This window comes from Tinamus guttatus, unplaced genomic scaffold (assembly GCF_059628265.1).
Source record: "Tinamus guttatus ecotype Peru unplaced genomic scaffold, ASM5962826v1 Tinamus_guttatus_pri_ptg000284l, whole genome shotgun sequence".
In the NCBI taxonomy this organism is placed as follows: Eukaryota; Metazoa; Chordata; class Aves; order Tinamiformes; family Tinamidae; genus Tinamus; species Tinamus guttatus.
The window spans coordinates 102,039-123,097 of NW_028288818.1; the positions used below are offsets into that span (position 1 = coordinate 102,039).

The 21,059-nt window shown below is 41.8% G+C and overlaps 1 protein-coding gene across 6 annotated transcripts in view; it reads right to left on the bottom strand.

Annotated features, from left to right (window-relative positions):
* The window catches only part of NCAM1 (neural cell adhesion molecule 1), an 88,820-nt gene that overhangs the window by 9,494 nt on the left and 58,267 nt on the right, over positions 1-21,059 (bottom strand). For 4 of the 6 annotated variants that reach the window (XM_088527367.1, XM_088527363.1, XM_088527364.1 and 1 more), the window contains 2 exons: positions 5,730-5,854; positions 4,222-4,402 (listed from right to left, as the gene is read on the bottom strand). In XM_088527367.1, coding sequence (XP_088383493.1) covers positions 4,222-4,402; positions 5,730-5,854 — 306 coding nt within the window. Of the gene's footprint in view, positions 1-984; positions 1,190-4,221; positions 4,403-5,729; positions 5,855-21,059 lie in introns of those variants that run through there. The other 2 variants (XM_088527366.1, XM_088527365.1) reach the window with 1 other exon arrangement.

Here is a 21,059-nt window from a genome sequence, read left to right on the forward strand (position 1 = left end):
CAGGCCCACTTACAGAGAATAAGGAAGAGAGAGGGAGACACCAAGTTTTGTAAAGCTTAAGGGAATAACACAGCCAAATGCATTTCCCGTAATAAAGACAATTTACAAAGGCATAGGTTCTTTTTTAAATCAAGACGAGAAAAAAAAAGTCAATTGAAGGAAATGCAATACACAAGACAATAACAAAACTGCATTATATTGAGTCAACTTGCACCATGGATCAACCCTAGGTGGTAGTGTCACATGCACAGCTAAGCATGAAGATCCAGTAATAGTAATCGTTTAGATGGTCAAATTACTCAATCCCAGCAAATCTTTCTGTTCAAAGGGGAAGAAAAGGGATCTCTGGGAAGGTGATAACTCGGCAGTGAACAACTAGACAGATGTTAGACAAGCATCCCTTGCAAATCTGCGTGCTCCTGGGCGAGATTGTGGCCAAAATGCAGCACGCACTGCGCAGCACTTGACTACACATAAGAGGCCAAAGAAATTCTAAGGTTTCAAGCAGGTAAAAGAAAGAATGGAAACTCTCACATGGAATTCCTACCAAGATCTTTTTCTTCAGGATACTCCATGAGGAAAACCTTCTGACGGCCTTAACTTTCAGTCCACATGCAAAAGCTGCCAAAGATATTTGGGCAACCAATATCTTTCTCTCTGACAATTTTTCTTTTTTTTTTCTTTAGTCTGTGGGTTTAAATTTGTGGATGGGGCTTTCAAAATCTCTCTCACCATAAACAATGAAGATCAATGCTAGATGTGTGTTGAAATCTGCAAACACCAGCATTGCAAAAGGCCTTAAGTATTATAACTTCCTATGATGAAAAATAAAGCAAACGAACAAAAAAACTCTTTACATTCATTAAAAAGGGCAAATTAATATTAAGTAACAAACAAACAAAAATTAAAGAGCAAACACTTGGCTTAAATCTTTTCTACCCTTTGTTACAAAATATTGACTCTTTCAGGTAAAATGATCTATCGTTTTTATGTTTTTTTTTTTCTTTCTTTCTCTGAACTGACACAATCCTCCGAAGCAAATTTGCTCTCACGCCTTGGTAGGAGACGGGCCTTTTAAAGCAAATATTGCTGTATTTTGTTTCAAGTGTCTAACAGAGCAAAAGGAGAGTCATTGCAGTAAGAAGCAATGAAACAAAGGAGGACGACGTTGATGGACTTCCCAAGGTCGCTGCAGGTGCCAGACAATGGTTCCCAGGAGGGGAAAACATGGTTGTTTAAAAACAAATTTGGTGCATATGGCAAGCGTGGATGTTTCCCGTGAGGTCCCAGGTGACATGTATGAAGACAGACATAGGAAAGGAACAAGGGGAGGAGGAAAGGGGTAGGGAAGAAAGGACGAGGAAGAAGAAAGAAAAGAGAGAGAAAGAGAGAAAAAATAGATAAAAAAAAATTAGGTCATAAATACAGAAAACGTAAGAATCAAAGGTTTACTTAATTTAGTAAATTAAAATGGCTAAAGGTTAGAGAAGAGCATTAGCACATTCACATTGACAAAAGGGCAGGTTCAGAAGCTCAGCAATGCCAAAAGCTGCAGAGCAGGTTCCAAGTCAGGGTGTATGGGATTGGCAAGCAGATGAGATTAAAATGAATGATAGAATATGAGGCTCAGTGAGAAATGTAAGAAAATAATTACTTGGTATTTGAAAGGACAACACCACAGCCTTTTCCAAAAAAAAAAAAAAAAAAAAAAAAAAAAAACCTTTACATCTTTTCGAAGCAGACATTCCACCTAACAAGTTCTTCTCCAAAGCCTGTACCAAGGACTTAGATTTTAGATCCTGGTGAGCAGTATAATCCTGCAAAAGCAAGACAGACTCCAGAAAACAGGGCTGACTTTTCAAATAAGTCTTTCAGCTGCCTGAACACTACTCTAATGCAATGGTTTCTATAATACCCTTGTGCTTCCAATCACTTTAAGGGCACTGGGAAAACTGTACAGACATCAGGATAGAGTCAGCGGTTCTGATCTCCCCCTTACGTAGCTCATTTCAACATCAAATTATAGAAGCTAAACTCCACGAAAACTACAAGAGATGCTAGAGCAAACTAATACACAGAGTTCCTTTCTTACGACAATTTGACATAGCTGTCTTCATTTCAAGAAAGGCCTGTGATTTACACGCCAGAAACATCTAGCTGCCTCAGGGGCTGTTTTCCCTAGCATTATTAGTTTGGGGATTGACTCAAGAAACCAAAGTACCTGAAAATACCTCTGAAAATCTAACAAAAACCAGAGTCTTCCATAAAATGAAAAAGCTAGAGAAGCAGAGTCACCTATCTTGCAAAGGTAGCTGCAATCACTTCATGGCACAATGTTCTACTTCCCTCTGAAACAGGGCACGTTCCTTCGGAGAATCCAAGTGTATCAGTCTGCTGGCTCAGCCCTGCAGGAAACCTGCGCTCTGAAAAGAGGGCTGCTTTTTCAAGTGCTCCCCTGGAACCATTTAATACAGCTTCAACATTAAAAGAGCCGATTTTAAAATGTCAGCCCCAAATTCTGACTCTCACTGTGATTCACATCAGATTAAGTGTGGAATAATTACAGGGAGACCAAAGAAATTACAGCAGTGGCACGCCAATGGGCATTTTTCATCCTTCCGCTCATTTAGAGCTTGGGCTCGCTGCTCCTCCCATTGCTAAGGGCTACTGCACGAACACTGTGTATTTCAGGAAAGAGGGCTCTCACAGATCACGAGTATACCTGTACAAAACATTCAGCTGTCCCAGGTATGACATCCCAGTGGAGCACTTAATAAGGGCTAAGAAAGAGCATCCGCGTACCCAGGGTGACCACCCTTGTCCTTTTTCCCTGGGCTGATACACAACAGCACTAAAGAGCAGCTCTGTCCTGCTCCTAGCCTACTGCCTTTGACCACTGAGGTCTGAAAACCCCTTAAGGAGTGCTCTTCCCAACTACCCTTACCTTCCCACCCCCCAACACATCAGTCATCGTTGTCCTTCAAATAGGTGACAGTAATAAGTATTAGAGCTGTTGAAAATGCACATCGGAATGTAAGTTGTTTAATGGGTTACTGAAGGTCCTTTCATCCAGGACGACAGTCTTGTTACAAAACACATCTCCAACTCTCGTGTGCCCCACCTCCCTCCCCCTCCCCGCCATACATATTTTCATGTCCAAGCACCTAGGTCACTCGATGTATGCTTAATTATTTGATTTAATCAGGTAGAATTTCAACATGCATGAAGTATAAGCCCTCAGCTTCTACCTTCAGAGAGGGAAGAAGGAGGGAATGCAGGGGGGAACGGAGGCACAACAAGGATTGATGTTTCAGTGCAAGGGAAAGACTGAGAACACATTTTAGCCGTTTTGATGAAAAAATGCAGGACTTGCAGTTAAGAATCTAGAAGACAGAATGAAATCAAATCTCTCCCTTCACCATGGACTGTCAACACCAATCTTGGCATGCATATGCCTAATTCTGGCTCTGCAGGGAGGGCCTCACTTTGCTGATTGACCAACTCATCAGCTTTCAAATTCTGGTTTTCGCACCACTATACTTCTGCCTTGCTTTTTAAGGAGAGCTCCTTAATAGGCGAAGTTTGTCTGAAATAGCTTCCAGCAAGACACTGATGCAGTTTGGTTATTCCTCCCTCTTGGCCCATCCAGTGTTTAAGCAGGGCTGCTTTCAAAATTGCTTTAATTCGATCTCCATTTCATTCAATAAAAATCCTTCGGAAAGATCTTAAACGCCTCCCTTTCTGACCTCTACCTCCAAAGACTGAACTAGATGGACAAAGGAACAGTAAGCAAGCACGAAGCAGCTTTGGAAGGGAAACCTGCATCGTGAGAAGCATCACATCAGAGATCTGAATGGTTTTTTTTGCTTTGGTTTGAACTAGAAATCCTACTTTCTGTTTTCAAAAAGCATTTTCTGCCTGCTGCTTTTCGCACTGGGCAATCCTGCCACTGTGATACCAAGAGCCAATATTCCTTGTAAACTGTGAGACAAGATTTGGCATGTACCATTCTTATCAGTGTACCTGTAATGCTGTACATACTGTAACATGGACTGTAGTACAGGTATGTACATGGCAAAACTAAGCTCTGGATGGGTAACTGATTATGATAATGGCTTTAAGCGAGCAAGTTGTCCGAGTTTACTCAGGCACATTAAGGGGTGCAGCACTGTTGCATTAATTGGAAGCAGAACACAACGGTAAAGCTAACGACCAGCGTACCTGGAATGACGGTAGGCTGAGCAGAAGTTCGGAAAGCATAGTGAGCCGGCTTGGACTTCCCTTGCTGGTTTTCAGCTATCACGTAAACCTCGTACTCTGCATTCCAGTCCAGGGACTTGAGCATGACATGGTCGCTGCCAGAGGGAAGCCTGATCTCCGGTTTCCATTCTGAGGAATGCTTCTGCGAAACATATGGCACAAAGGTAGTCAGCTTTGAGATGAGGGTGACAGTGAGCTAACTTCCGAGGGTTCTGAAGGTGGACTTAAGTCTTCCAGTCTCCCAGACTTCTAGATGAGACTGGAATGCACTAACAAGCTCTTTCACTTCCACTAGAATTGACGGTTCTGTCACACTCGATTGCCCTTTAGAAATTCTAAAGGCCCTCCCCTGAGGAGTTCTGAGCGAGCAACCAGAAAAGCACAAACGGTGGTGGGTAAGCAATCCTGCTGTCATTTCCTGACAATAGGGTCGAATTTTCTCTGTGACTTTAAGGATTTTTCTTTGGCAATACTAATAGCCAGAACTAATTCATGAGCTACCAGATTCAGTCACAAAAGCGTCCTGCTTTCTAAAGAGCTGGGAAGCACCTATGTTTTACTACAAAAACACTGGTGCAGCTGAGCTGCCCCAAGGTGTATTAATACCGACACTAAATGTACAGATAATAGAACAAAGCTTCAGTAATTTCTTGCCATTCTTCCTGCTGCTCTAAGGGTCTCTGGATTTTCAGTGACATTCTGCCAAGATCGTATTCCTCAAGGACATGTTAAATAAATGCTCAGTCAGCAAGATTGCTTATCTTACTTCCTGCAGTAGGAACAAAATCAAATACCATCTAACACAAAACAAGGGGTGTTTAGCTTACAGCAATGAGATCTCGTTTAGTTAGGCCTATATGAAAATTGCTTCAAAGAGAATCTTCCATATGGCCATAGACACTTTAACCTTATCTGTTTCTCCACTAGATAGATTTGATTTCTTATTCAATCTTTAATTCTATTTGATCCCTTACTCGATCATCTGCAGAATAATCCAGTACTGAAACATCCCCTGTGCAATAAAATATGACAGCTTGAATGCCACATTGTCATCATATCTGTGTCTGAAGTCAAACAATGCTCCATACCATGAGGCTTTGGTCCCAAGCTATTCAAATTGTTGCTGGCAATCCTGTTTCTGAAGCATACGATGCGGAATTACACTAAATGCTTAAAGTTGCCATAGGCACACAGTTCTGCTGGAGATGCTTACCACCAAGGAATAACCTTTCATAATTCAAGTCCAGGAAAAGGAAAATGAGTCAAAACATTTTAGATGTCGCTCCTTTTCATGTTATGTCTCTTATCCAACCCTTGACCATTGCCATCTGCTTGGCATATTTTCCTGAACTGACCTACCTGCACATTCTTCACTTTAAGGTTGTCTGCTGTGGTAGTTGCCTAAGTAATGAAGCCTGAGTATGGGACAGGCTAAACAGAAATTGGGCTCGAGCGTCAGGCATACTTACAGCTTTGTATTTGATCAGATAATGTCTAATTGGGGAGCCTCCATCATCCTGCTTGATAACATTCACTTTGATGGAGTTTCCGTCTTCTCCCATCTGACCTTCCAGTTTGGGCGCACTGGGTTCCCCTGAAATAATGGTGGATTTATGTTTAATTGTTCGAAAACTTCTTTAGCAAAGAAGTACTAATCAAAATGAACAAAAATGCTTCATTAGACTCAGCCACCAGCATATCAGCTCCACTCAGACTCACGCAGGGTACATTATGCATGTCTAGTGACAATAGTATTTGTAGGGGTTAACACATATAAATTATAAATAAATACATAGACACCTCGTCTACGTATTTTAAAAGGTGCCTTTCAGAAATACTGCAGCATGTTACTGAAGACATATGCTTTCTACCCCAGGGATCAGTTGGTCCCAAAGTGCTTTAAAACCAGTGAACTCATTGTGAAAGAGCAATTATTGCCTGTTCATTGGTTGTTTTTTTCCCCCACTCCAGAAAAACAAAACAACCTCCACCTAACAACAAATGTATTAAATTAGCAAAGATTTAAATGGTAAAAGAACAATTATAGAAAGGACAGACAAAAGAGCTCAGACTCTGCTAACCTTCAGGCTGAGCTGAGGTGCTTGCTTTGCTCCATTTTATGGAAAGGCAAAAAGACATAGATTCCTTTGTGCCAATTCTCCTCTGAGCTTGGATTTCAAATCGTATTTCTGAAAGCTCTGAAATATTCCAAGAGCTTAAATGCCAGTGCATATTAGTAAGGCATACAAAATTTATTGTAAATCTTGCTGACATTTGCTGTCTTTATATATTACTTTGGGTTTCTTTAATATTGCCTCTGTGATATAACCTAAACATTTAAGCCACTGATTCTGGGCTTTGAAAATCACTTGAGATTTTTGACCATTTTAGCCATTATTTTGTCTGCCCTTCTAAATTCAGAAAGATGCTCGTCTTTGTTAAGCACATACATACTCCAAACCAACCAGTGCATGGAGCACTACACTTCTATCGGCAATGATGAGTACAAGGGCCAATCCCAACAAACCACCCAAAGCACCCTGAAGATACTTCCTGTAAGAATGTATCTGTCTCATCTCCCTAGTATATCGTGAGAAAACAAGCAGACAATGGTACTATATTGTTGATGGCCAGAAGTCCTAGCGAACAAGCATTAGACATAAAATTACCACCATGCATTCCAAAACCAGAAGGCAGCTATTTTTCACTATCTTAACAGACATATTTATGTAACTTTATACCCTTACAGCAGCTCAAACAAATTGCAGAGTTAGGAACAGCCTCCCCACTGAGGAGCGTTGACCATAGAATAGAATCATAGAATCACAGAATGCTTAGGGTTGGAAGGGACCTCTAGAGATCATCTAGTCCAACTCCCTGCACACGCAGGGTCACCTAGAGCACGTGGCACAGGACTGCATCCAAGCGGGTTTTGAAGATCTCCAGAGAAGGAGACTCTACAACCTCTCTGGGCAGCCTGTTCCAGTGCTCTGTCACCCTCACTGTTAAAAAATTTTTCCTTAAGTTCCTGTGGAACTTTTGGTGCTTCACTTTGTGGCCATTACCTCTAGTTCTGTCAGTGGCCACCACTGAAAAGAGGCCAGCACCATCCTCCTTATTGCCTCCCTTGAGGTACTTGTAGACACTGATTAGATCCCCTCTCAGCCTTCTCTTCTCCAGGCTGAACAGGCCCAGCTCCCTCAGCCTCACACTGCCTTCCCCTTTGCAACTGCCGAGGGAAAGAAAAAGGGAGTATTTTCTTGTCTCCTCCGGGGACTCACTTTTGTAACCCAAAAGGACACGGCACACAAACAGCAGTGGGAACAGGAATATTTTCAGGAGCAGGGCTCATAAGGAGCACCTACGGAGAGACTTGGAGGCAAATCTGTAATGGGACAAACAGAAAGAACAAGCTCTACAGGAGAGGCTTGTGATCACCAGTGGTTTTACACCGAACAGACTCAGACTTGGTCTGTGAAATCAAAAATCTCAACCTGTAGGATTTTTCTCGAAACAGATGGGCAGAAAATTACCCGTTTAACTCCCTCCCCTTTGTTTTACTCCACTCCACTTTCTGAATCACATTACTAGGAAAGGATAAGCAATGACTTCTCCCTCACACTAAATACTGCATCTCCAGGGTAGTTTCCTTTCGGGAAAAGTCTAATTCTTAAGAGTAGCAGTCAAAGGGGGGATCTTAAAACGCCAGAAAAAATTACACCTAAATAAATAAAGGTGGTCCAGCAAGGCCCTACCTCATTCCATTTTCACTCCGTGCTAAATGCCAGCACTTCTTTCAACATCATTCATAGCTCATTAGTTTTTCCTTCCTGAAGATCTACCGCTAAAGAACTAAGCTAGGGCTCCCCAATTTCAGACTGGAAATCGAGACCCAAAATAAGCAAACCATCCAACAATGTCACCTGCACTTGCAAACTGAGCAATTTACTTGGAAGCTACTCAGTGGGTGTTAAATATCTGCACAGTTTCAGAAACACTGCTGCAGGACTATTTACATCTTCAGCTATCTAAGAAGCTCCAATAGCCTGTGCCGTAGGACGAACTGCCAGGGCAAAGTCGCTTTTCAGGAAAATAAATGCCATTTAGAGATGATGAAACAAAAATTAAATACAGCGCATACAACAGATCTTGCCCATGCTGTGTTCCGCTGTGCACCCTGAATTCAAATATGCTTCCCAAATTTTGGGGGCTCCAAACTGTCGTGCAGGTCTGCTGGTGCTTTACCGCTCTAGTTCAGAGCAATCTATACTTCTGCTAAAGCACCTGTCTTCACTTGTAGTGCTACTTCGGATTTGGACAATGGCCATTCTTGAATTGACACACTGGATTATGTGTCAGCATAATCCAGAAGTGTGCAAAAGGCAGTTAAATGATGAACCAATTCTGAATGTACCCAAATAAGAACAACACCAAGGCAGTGAAATGTTAACATTTAGAACTTAAAAGCCTGAACATATCAAAAAGAAAACTAGACCAGTACATTGAAATGATAAATACCTGTGACTTAAAAACTTGGTCTGCTGTCTGGAGTAGAGCATTGTAATACCTGGTTCAGTTGCATTATTTTAAAAGTTCTACTAGTTATTCTAAAAGTTGTTCTACAGCTTATAGTTATATTTAGACAAGTTACACACTCTAGCAGCTAACTTCATCCATAGGTGTTCGGAGCTCCTTCCAATCCAAAAAGGGTTCTCAAAACTAAACCCATTCTGTCTGCATTTGCATTCAGCTGCTAATGAGAAACATGTGCGTTTTGAATATGCCAGAAAAATGTTCATCTTTCAATACCTTTCAACAGTGATCTTCAGAAGTAGTTTCAACCCAAAGCTCTCCTGCCCCCTCCCCCATGTCCCTAAATAAAATGAAATCAAGCAGGTTTGGGGGTGTTTTTTGTTAGTCAGTTTGTCTGTTTTTGGCGAAACACTAATGAGTAAGACACAAGGCCTAGTCTGATTTCCTTGCAGGCTAACACGCGCTCTGGCTAAAGTATCAGGTGGTCCAAGAAGGTAAGTACAATCCCATGCATACACAAAGTTCTTTGACATGACATACACACGTGTTTTTAATTTCACAATGCAGTATATTTTCTTGAAGATACAGCGATTGAGCTTTCTTGGATTCTGAATTCTCCTTTCCAAACCCTTGCGTCTGCCTACGTCCTCATTCGAAGATTCCCAAGATATCCGGAGTGGACCTCAACGAGCTTTATTCTATCCTGCAATAGCTTCCTAAGGGACAGGACCACAAAAATACAAATGTAATGTTTTAAGGGGACCACGGAGCTGTTGTGTTACAGGAGGCACTCTGCACTCCACTGGTGTTGCCCTGATGCACAGAACACAGGGCCACGTGTCATGTCCCAGAAAAGGACAGAGAATTTCATGAGTGGCCAAAGACTGATAACTGATGAATTTGATTAAGGGATATTTTGTTTTATCTACTGCAAGCTTATCAAGGCTGCATAGTTGCAAGTCTCTTTCCAGGATCAATTGCTCCAGGAATTATGAATGCTAAGAAGGCAAATACTATTCCAGACTAAAAATTAAATGTTAATTAAAATTAAAAATTCAAGCTAAAGAAGCTATTTTTGAAATAACTGCTTCAGGACTATCAGCCAATAATTAACCAAAAGTAGAAGCGAATGTCTGGCTCTGCCTTTTTTCACTGAAGAAGCCAGCTCTCAGTATCACCTGAACCCGAGCATTCATGCCTAGCTGTTTCGCTGCACACTGGGTCACTCTACACGCCTGAAATATTCAGGAGCACCAACGCCCAACTCCGACCGCGTTTACCTGTATATCTGGCAGACTTTGATAATACTTTACAGGCAGAAGATCAGTACCTTCCTTGCACTCTTTCCCATCCTCATCTCACAGAGAGAGAATCATTAATAGACAAACAGATCTTGTAGTGGCAGGGAGAGACTAATTAGAGAGTTTGACCTCTTACCTAACACAGGCCAGAATTTTTTTTTCCACTAATTCAGTATCAAGACTAATATATGAGCAAACATCCTTTGGAAGGATATTCATTCTTGATAAAAAGTTTCAAGTGTTACCGTGACTACTGTACCCTGCACACAGCTATTCCAATAACTAATTACCCTCTTCTCCACTTGGAATTTAGCTAGTTTCTAGCTCCTGATTTTTTTCCTGACAGTTTCCTCCCAGAAGTAGTCCCTCAAACAGAAAACACAGACCACTCCCGAGATCCAGCAGGTGTGGCAGTGCAGGCCCACGTACACATTGCTTTACAGCTTTCTCTCAGTAACACATAGCACTTCTGTTAAACAGGCAGATGTAATCCAGACATAAGGCTGTAAAATAAAAATGAGTTAGTAGGTAATTTCAATAAAAGGAGGAGGAAGTTTAGTGGGAGAAGTTTAGTCCAGCAGAACCAGCATTCCTATCATGAGTCAAATGTCAGTAGCTGGGGAAAAAAGGTTGTCAGGTTAGAGAAGAACTTCATGCTCACAGAACATGCATCCTCCCTACAGGAAGGGAGCTGAAAAGGCAAAAGTGCATTACAAAGGAGTGTGACATGCCTGGAGTCTCCCGTTTACACTGAGCCACTAGACACTTTGCAGAAATCTGCATATTCCAACCACGCAGGTTGGGATCCTTAAAGAATCCCCCTTGTGATGGTGCTCATCAAGTTACTGAGAGCACAGCACTCCAAGACAGTCTGACTTCCACTGGAAAGTTGTTTTACAAACACCCACCTGCTTAGAATTTGTTCTGTTTCAGACGGAGGAATGCAGGATCTTACGCTTTCATCATATAGCGATAATGTCGAGGAAACGTGTTTTACCCAGGACACACATTGCATGGTGCTCTGACTCTGCACTGTCCCATAAGGAGACCGTGACTCTCATTCAGCCCAGCAGCAGGAGTTCCATAATGGCATGTGGAACTTACCGGAAGGTGGGAGGAATCAAGCAAGTTAAATATTCACCCCCACGCTTTACTTTGCTTGAGAAAGGAGAAGGTTTTCACTCAGAGACGTAAGGTTTACAGACTTCAGCTACTTTGCAGACTTTGTTAGAGCCAGTCCACTTCCCCCTGATTTAAGTTTCCTCTATGGGACTTGCTTCAACAAAGAAAGCTAAAAGAAATCACACGGGTGCTTTATCTCTGAGAAAAGTTAACTAATACACATGGTACAATACCCATGTTTCCCAACTTAAACTATTTGTAACCAAGGTTTCTCTTTAAAGCCCAATTCAAGAAGGCCCACGAAGCCCTGTATTTTGAAATGCAGGAGGGTTCTCCTTCCAAAGCTGTCACCTGCCATTGCCCTGCTGTGAATAAGCTAGCAATAAATCTCCTTGGCGCCTTCTGGCAAAGCAGTACTGCTACCACTCTCGCACCTTCGAGGGCTCTGCAGATTTGTTTTTTCTTTCTATTACCTCTCTTTTTCTATGAAGAAGAGCAGCTGCAAGAGAAAAATGCACTCTTTTTATTTAAAGCACAGCGCTTCCTTGACCTAATACTAGAATGGCTTGGTTGAGATTTTACAAGAGGTCGACTGTTTTTAGCCATTTGAGTTTCAGAGACAGTCACATGTATCAGAGCTGGATACAGCTGTAGTGAAAAGTTGAGGTGAGAAGAGACTATGGGAGAGCAACACAAACTTTTCCCTAGTCATAGGACACTGAATGCATGCTGAACCCCAGCAGCAGGAACAGCGCAGATGACAGATGTTTTATCTTATCCCTTGATCCCTCCCAGCTAACATATTCCAGTGGCCATCTCCTTGAAAAGCAACTCCACTGCTGCAAAAGATCCTGCATCCTCGCTGTCCTTTGAAAATACAATTGTAGTCTATTGTAATTCCTGCAACACGCAAACAAGGGAGAGGCTGATTTCTGCAGTGTTTGACCACCATGTAAAAAGGGCTAGATTGTGGCCTAGTGCCACAATTTGAAAGACACATAAGTCACACCTATGCAAAGTCTCCATGAGTGGTAAATACAAAAGGGTGTGAAAGAATAGGAAGAGAAGCTCCAGAATGCACACAAGAGAAGCAAACATCAACAATCAAAAATAAGGAACAGAAACAAAAAGGACATGCAAAACAAGACAGCCAAGTCTTTAGTCCTCCTGGATGTCACCCAATCAGCTTTCAGAGAGGGAGAGAGCCAGGGAAAAGGCGCTGCTTCCACGCATGCAGTCATGTGGGAGCGTTACTTGTGTTAGTTTTGTTTGTCCTGGCAAAACCCAGCCCAAATCCTTTCCTGGTGGTGATACAAGACGAGAAGGCGATTTCAGAATAGATCAAAAGAAAAAGAGCGGGAGAAAAAGCTAGTTGCTTTTGGGGCTTCAAAATGATTTGTTGACTTGCCGAGGCAAAACCAGCAGGGGCTTTCCCCTCTTTTTATAGTAAGCACAGAATATTAAGTAAAGTTTCAAAAAAAATCAGTGTTATGGAGTTTTTTTTTTCACTACCACAAGCTTTACCAATCTCTTTTCCACACATGGCAAGGGCCAGTCTTTTGCTTCTTGATTGCCTGCAGTTCACCAGCAACTGTTACTGTTACAATGATTTCAGATCTCCAGAGAGACAGATTCCCTCGCCTGCCTCTAACAGATACTGTGTGGGAGGAAATCAGATGCTCTGGCAAGAGATGTGCAACAGTAGATCTGATGCAAACAGTGTGAAATATTGCTTCTCATCATGTACTCTGAGTATGTCAATACATGTGTTACTTTCTAAAAACACAATTCCTACTCTAGCGATGTTTAAGTTTTACTCATGCTAGAGAAATTCTCTTTTAAAATCACAGTAGGAGGTTCCTACCAATGACTAAGTTTCAGAGAAAAGAATGTTCTGATGCTTTTGGTAGGCTACTAAAGTGCATAGCTATGGAAAGAGTACTTTTGCAGGAACTGAATTAGCACAGTAAATGTAAAAATGTTGCTAAGGCAACAGAAGGCATATAGGGCGGTTTATATCACCTGAGTATTGCTCACATGGATTAGCAGTCTGAAGTTAGCACACTGGTCCCTCAAAAGAAAAAAGGATTTTGCCCACCATTTTTAAGGGCACACAGGCTTGTAGATCATTACAATGGCACGGACTGTTGGATTCTGGCAATGAAAGAAGCAAATGATTGAGCCACATTAGTTTTGTCTTTCTTTTCCCCCAAGATTAAGGCTCCTTCAAGCTCAGTACAGAAGACCAGAGTTTAGTTTGTCACATGCAGACAGTGATGAGCAGTATCTCTGCTGGCTTTGGAGCAACAGAATTTGGAGGTCCCTCACTGCTGGGCAGAGGGGATCCTCCCCCCAGGGGTAGTCAACCAATCAGAACAAAGTATTTTACCTTCTGTTCACCAGCGTGGACGACATCATCAGCACCATGCAAGCCACATGACAAAGTCACATGATACGCACGCACATGATTGGTTGAAAGGAAAGTGGAGGAGGTCACATGGAAAATACAAAAAATTAAAAAACTGATGTAAACAATGGGCAAGGGAAAAATCAACAACAGATTTACAGACTAAGCAAAACAGAAACAAAATTAAATTAGCCAGCATACATCAGAAACACTGGGGAGACAGTACAGTTGCCTGAAAATATAAGAATATTAAACCACAGGAAGCACTGAGTTATGACTCCGTGAGTGTTAGGCACGGCTGCATCACTCTTTATTAATACCAAATCAAGGAAGAAACAAAAATTATTGTGGAGAAGGACTGGGCCCCAGAACCTGGGCAGCTGAAGGAATCCACAATGCTGCATACAAGACTGTTGAAAGAAAAAGCCAAAACACGTTATTCACAAACAAGTCAGGCAGCAGAGGTGAAGTGGTCCAAATTATAGTCCACACAGATCAGTGAGGACCAATTTCATTCTGATGTAGTCTCCTTTCTGCAGGAACAAACATCTTCCTAGATATTAACAGCAGCAATGACCAAGACATATGAAAACCTACAGTGTGTAAACATTTCCAAGGATAGAGCTATGGATCAAAGAGCTGCCATGGCATTTGATCAGTCTAACAGTTACTACTGAAAATGCATGAGCTCCATCCAACCCAGTGCCAATTTCCTGCCGTTGAATGTAGCACATTAACGTACTGCAGGACAACCCAGAATCGGAGAAGTATGTCCGCTGTTTACAGAAACAAATCATACATACAAATAACAATGAGTCAGTGAAAGGCCAAATCTGCTTCCATTCAATATAAAAGCCTGAGCTTTGACGCGGGACGAGACGGGACGGGACGGGTGGAAAATGTTTATTGTGAACCAGTTTTTAAACTTTTACTATCTTTTCTGGGTAGAAAGGCCCATTCTTTTTAAAGTAATAGAGAATGTTGCACAAAACATGAACACCGCATTTTCTCTTACAAGCAAAGTTATCTCCTAGTCTCACATATGTGAACCAACACAATGGGAGTCCCTACTTCCTAAAGGAAGGATGAAATAAGAAATATTAGGAGAACTGCTTGTTGTCATCCCTTTCTTTTCTCTCCTCTCTCTATCCCATCCCCAAACCACCATTAGAATGAAAAGTTGCCCTCAGCAGTACAGAATCACTGCCAAAACAGAAATGTTCAATTCAAATGAAGATGTAGAATTCAATGAATTCGATGAAAATGAAATGTAGAATTCAAATTCTACATGTCATATACATGAAAAATACTGCAAGGAGGAGAGTGTTTGCTAGGCTCACAGGCAAATAAAGGGACATTGCATGTAATTATCTTATCACAGAGTGTACAGCACTGTTTTAGCAGTACTAGTCTCCCCTGCTCTGTCCCAGGGCCACATGCTTCATGCTTTTAGCATTTTCTGGTTAGAGGTGATGGCCTATATCATCTGACCCACCCCAGGTAAACACGGCTTTATCTCAAAAGTCCTATTGACATAAACACATACCTTGTATTACTGCAAACCAAAAGAAAAGCATTTGGGTTTCTAGCAGTGATTAGTTGTACAAAATACACCCACATGCAAGGAAATCTACATCATGTTGAAGTGTTTTGTGTTATCTTCTAGGACTGTGTTGCAAATCGTTTGCTTGCTTTGTGCATGACCTGACCTATTACAAATGTCCTGCACTCCTAACTATTAGTACAGGGCCAGCACCATTGGTAAGATGAGGTAATACTACCTTCCTCCTGCAGAGCTTTCTCCTGCAAGATATTCTACCTCCTCATTACGGTCTTCATTTACATCTTCTGTCCAATATTAACTGTCTTTCGCTCCCTAAATCTATAGAAAAGAGGGTTAAGGAAGGATATCAACAAGATATCTAGTCCATTTTCCTCGTACAAAAGCAGCTTTTAATCTAAAATCATTTATGAAGAATAAGGAAAATGTTCTTCTTTGAAACAATCACTTAAATTCTCTTCTTCCCGCCCCTTTATTATTCCTCCTTCTATATACCTTCTAACAGTTGCTGCCACATTCTTGGTAGGACAACAGGACGAGGAAGGGCAGTACCATGCCAGGTTCTTAATGCCTACCTGCTCACGTAATCCTTCACTGCCAGATTTCTGGTTAACAAATATCAGAATAACATAGTATAGTGCTTTCATTGCCTCAATAGAAGGGCTACAAGCATAACAAGTAGCACTCAGCAACAAAGGGGAGCAGTTCCCATCTACTCCCTTGGTGGCTCTGGGCTTTCAGATTCAGTAAGAGGCTGAATTGCTATGGAAACATGAAAGATAGACTGGACATGTAACGGTGAGCATAGGATGAAAAATACATGAGAGGTGGAGGCAGGGGCTATAGGAAGGAAATCCTTCCTAGGAGGAAGTGAAGTCTAACGAGGAGGGAGCGAGAACAATGATTATCACAATGAATCCATATGTCAGATGTGTTTTACCTGAAGAGCTGACTGTGCTGCTCCCCATTCTCCATGGGGAGAAATCTGTCATCTAATGCAGGCCATCCTAGGTCATAGAGAAGTAAACCCGAGCTGCAGGGGTCCTGCAGTACGCCAGCCCTCCAACAGTCCTCACGGATGACTTCATCCACGAGTGTTTTAAAGCTCTCAATCCAATTTCAGCAACAGCAACAGCATTTTTGTCTGATTTTATCCCAGACAACAACTTAGGTTGACTTAAAAACCTGACACTAGCCATTAAGTACTGGAATTTCTAGGAGGAGGCCCCCTACAGCAGCATCCGTCTCTACTTTACACCCAGATGCAGCTACAGAAAAGGTGGGAGCAAGGAATAATGAGAAGCTACCCTCCCGATATACAGTTCTTCCGCACCTTCATGGAAACTGAGGACAGGACATGGTCAGAGAGCACAAGGGAAAGAGTTCTTACAGTCCAAGCACCCCTCTTCCTGGATGGTGATTACCTAGGGGCAGACATGCCCCTGGTATTCAGTTCATTAGCGTCATCCCATCAATAACTTAAAACAGGAGTCAAAAGAAATCTTTGTGATTATCTTTGGCAGACTCCCAAGGAGCTGGAACCCACTTTTTGATTTGCTCTCTGATAGCAAAATAGATACAAATGTCCCCAAGCCGAGACAAAGTACCTACCCTGACCTTCTCTTTCTATTCACACAGAGAGACCAGGGTTTGCAAAAGGCAAGCACTATGAACAACTGGTTAGCTTCAAGGGAATATCCTCACTTCTGCTACTTGCGCATGGCCACCAGATAAATTCCTCTGTACGTGGCGTTCATAATCTCCTTTCCCCTCCCGCAAGCCAATAATTTTACAAAAGAAACAAGAAGAGGAATTGGAAAAAGAAAGATGACTGCTCTTTTGCTTTGCCAAAAAAAAGAAAAAAGAACAAAAAACAGAAAGACTTGCATTAGAAAAAGTACTAAAACAAGGAGAAATAAGGTATTTGTGAGAGAAGGTGATAGGCTGAAAGCTCCTTACTAATACCACTAAGCACTCCATCCCCAAGAAGGGCAGACTATACAAGCATTGAATTCTAGGACCAACAGAAGTGAAGGACAGACGATGAATACAAGCATTTATAAAAGCCATAGGGAGAATGCAGAATAATTGAGACAGTTATAAGGGATTTCTTCACTACAGTATGCAACATCCTCAAAGACAAAAACTTGTGATATATTCTGAATTGGGCTGAGCAATACCACAGTTGCAGAGTGGGGTAAATCAAATGTCTTTGGCTAATTCATTTTCCTCTTCTATGCTGCCATCAGTGCTGCTGATGTGAGGGTAGAGTAGACGCCCCTTGTATGGTTTGCTGCTTAAATATGATTATGCAGATAAAGGAGATGCAAGTCATTCACTTCAGTAGCCCCTCTCTGGATTTCACTGAATCCTGATCCCTCCCTCTAGCAAGCCCTCAATCTCTCCCTCCACTAGGCCACTGCATTTGGAAGCAATCTGTGGCTTTTCTGTATGTCTTGAAAATCAAATCTCTGCATTTCTGCAGCTCCTCTACCTGAAGATTTAGTTTTCCTCCCTCAGGATACATAATTAAAAAAAAAAAAAAGAAAAAAGAAGGATGTTAGGCAGACTACACCACAGCCAGTGAGGAAATGCATGCAGAGCCAAGAGGAACAAAGATAACCTCCTTCCATCATACTCACTCTCTGCTAAACAGGAGGTGGGGGCAGCAGCACTTGCTAAAGAAAAAAAAAGCATGTGAGCAGGGGAACAATCAGCACCTTGTTCATCACGCATATCGCAAGTTTTCCCTCCAGGACATTCTGATAGCAGGTATGTGCCCTTACATGCAACTAGGAACTACGCACTGAGTTTTCGAAGTCTTCAGCCAGTGCTTGTCTTCTGTTTTGTCACTGAGTCAATGTTTTGCTCCATCTAAGCTACTAGCATTGGAAGTAATAAGTCCTCACGGCTGGTGCAAATGTAGTGAAATGCACCTAAACTAGTGATTACACATGCTATTAGTAAATATGTCCCCTCCTCTGGCTCTTCTCTTATATAGCCCTTTACAACCCAAGCTATGGGGCTAGCAGTGCTATGCCCCATTTATCAAATATTAGGGTTAATCCTGTTTTTCCTAATGTTAAGTGATAATACCAATCTCAGCAGTAGAACAAGAGAATCCAAGCTCCCCAGCATGCAGGTGACGTTTGGGACCCCGCATCATCTTCAGTGGGCAAGTTCAAAACTGCTTTTTAAGAAATCCTCATTTCATCCAATAGTTCCTCCTGCCAAGAATTCCAGTAGCATACTAGGTCCAAGTTCCCCACTCAGCAAGAAATACATAAGGCCTAAGGAAAAGACATGCATAGTTCCTGCTAGTAAGCTTTTAATATTCTCCCAATTATAACTGGCACTCTCGCCAGAAAATATGCACTGGTAGCTCTGTACCAGCTGCAAATAATGCCATGAGCAGAAGAAATGTATCTGGGTTTCTAACGGGTATTGTCACATTAAAAAAAAAAAAAAAAAAAAAAAAGGAGGCATGACTTAACCATGTTCACAAAACCACATTCTAACCCCCTAGTGGGGGGATCAGCCTTGGCAGACAGATCTGTAGAGGTGGCTGAAATAAGGTTTTTTGATATTCTTTTTTTCCTCTCTCTGCTTGGACTTCTTTTTCTTTTCCTATCGCACCAATTGTCCCAGAGACCAAATGCTTAAGACTTTATCTCCCTTCCGTATTATTGAGGGTGTCAGTTCAGAATGGCCTGCCAAACCATTTGCCTAATGGATACAATACAATTAACTTCATATATGAAGTAAATTACTTCTGCTGAAATTAATAGGCTGAGAGCATACCAAGAAACACAGTGGGTAAGATAAATCCATTAACTATCCACTTTGTAACTACAGAATTTAAAATTTTATCTATACATCTGTCAACTCATGCGTTCACTTTGAGACACATCACGCTGTCAGTTACCCACTAAGTCCAAGCTTTTTCATAAGCTATGGAAAGATGGCTGAAGCATGCTTCAAATCCTGCAGTTACGGTAAAATCAAAATCTTTTGGGCTTCAGCTTCAGAAATCTCTAAGCACACAACAGGAGCATCGCAGAGCTTGCCAATGCAATCTGTGGATTAAAAGCCGTTCGTCTCATAGATGATATGAACAGTTTTGATATAAGGAGCAATGCTCACTTAGATAATGAGGTTTCTTCTCTTGCCATTGTGTAATTGATTTGAAAGAAACAAAGCTATGGAGCATACATGGTTACACCAAACCTGACTCACTAAAACATCCATCAAATCCACTATGACTTCTCTTCAACTCATTTTGGGATGTTCCTGGTAAGGGGAAGAAATGTACACTTTAAAATTTAATATATATTTTTTGGCTTTTTGTTTAGTAGCAAAGCTATACAATTGCTGGCAGCCAGTCTAAGGCCTACTAAAAATGAGGAATATTAGGAAGAAGAGAAAAAGTGTGAAAATTTTTCGAAGTTTTTTTCTACTTGTTTCGAAATGTTGAAAACAGTCAAAATTCTGAAATTTTTGGTTGTCTCCTTGGTCTGAAACAGATTGGAAGCAGAGCTGAAGCTTTCTCTTACTTTTTAGGAGTATTTACATTTTATTCAGATTCGAAAAATTTTGATCGATTCCTAAAAACAAAGCCTTCAATTACTCTGCTCTGTGGTTAGCAAGCTAATCGTTACTATCACAAACAACATTGTAAGCTAAATATTTGAATTGCGCACTGCACAATAAAGAGGTGTTAACTCCTAGTTCTTTTTCAAAAAGAGCCATACTAACCAGAGAAGAAGGGCTACTCTAGCGTCAGTCTTGTTAGAAAACACCAATTACTTTATTTCTAAGGACTGCAAGAGGAGAACATCACTAGATTAAATGCTACTGCTATGTTTGTTACAGGAACATTCCAGGAACAGAAAAGGGTGCAAAAGAAATGCAGACAGGCACTTACGTGAATGAGGGATGCCTGCGGTTTTCCCATGGATGGAACACAGACAAAAAAAGAAAACACAAAGATAGAAAAAAAAAAAAAAACGTAAAAGAGATGAGAAGAGGAGATAGAGATCATGGAGCTGGAAATGCAAACCACCACACCAGCTGTCCCGAATGCAACCCTACGGAGTGGGATGGGCAACAGGAGTTATCACAGCAAACTGCACATCTATTGGGAGCGCCGTCTTGTTGTCCATGCCCTAGATTTCCAACCAACAAGGCACATGTGCTGTCCCACATTGCTCAGCAGCTCTTGTAAGGCAGAAGTTGGTAGACCAAGTTAAGATCAGACACAACTCTGAGGGCCTCAAAGCATGCACATCCATGGGCCAGGAATACTGCTAGCTCTGAGCTCAGGGCAAGGTCCTATACAGCAGTTTCAAAAGACCTATGAGGTTTGTGAAGCATAGGCACGACAGCAGGAAGAAGAATAGACACTAGATTTAAATGCAAAAGGAATGGAGCCAAAGAACCCCAGGAGTTTTGGCAGGTTCATTAGGGATCCTAAATATTTGGGTGAGGTGTTGTACAATGGTTACAGATGCCCTCCCGTCACTGCTTTTGTCGTGTCTGTCCTACCACACTTCTTTTCCTTTCTCCCTGTCTCTTCTTCCAGTCCAAGACTCTCTTTTTGATTCTTGCCTCCCTTTTCCTGGTTGTTAACAGGAGGGAGTGTTCGGCCACAGCAGAGCATTCTGTCTTTGGAGTGGAAGATTGTGCAAGTAAAGCAGACAAGAGGCCCTGGAAATCCAACTTGTGTGCTCAGTAAGGCAGTACTTCGCAGAAAAGAGAAATCCCCTCTGCCTTCCTGCCTCTCTCCACAGCTCATAGGCACTCCTGTGACAAATCTATCAATTGGTAATTTGTGGGGGCGGGGGAGAAGTCTGCTTTGTAACAATGAATAGATTTT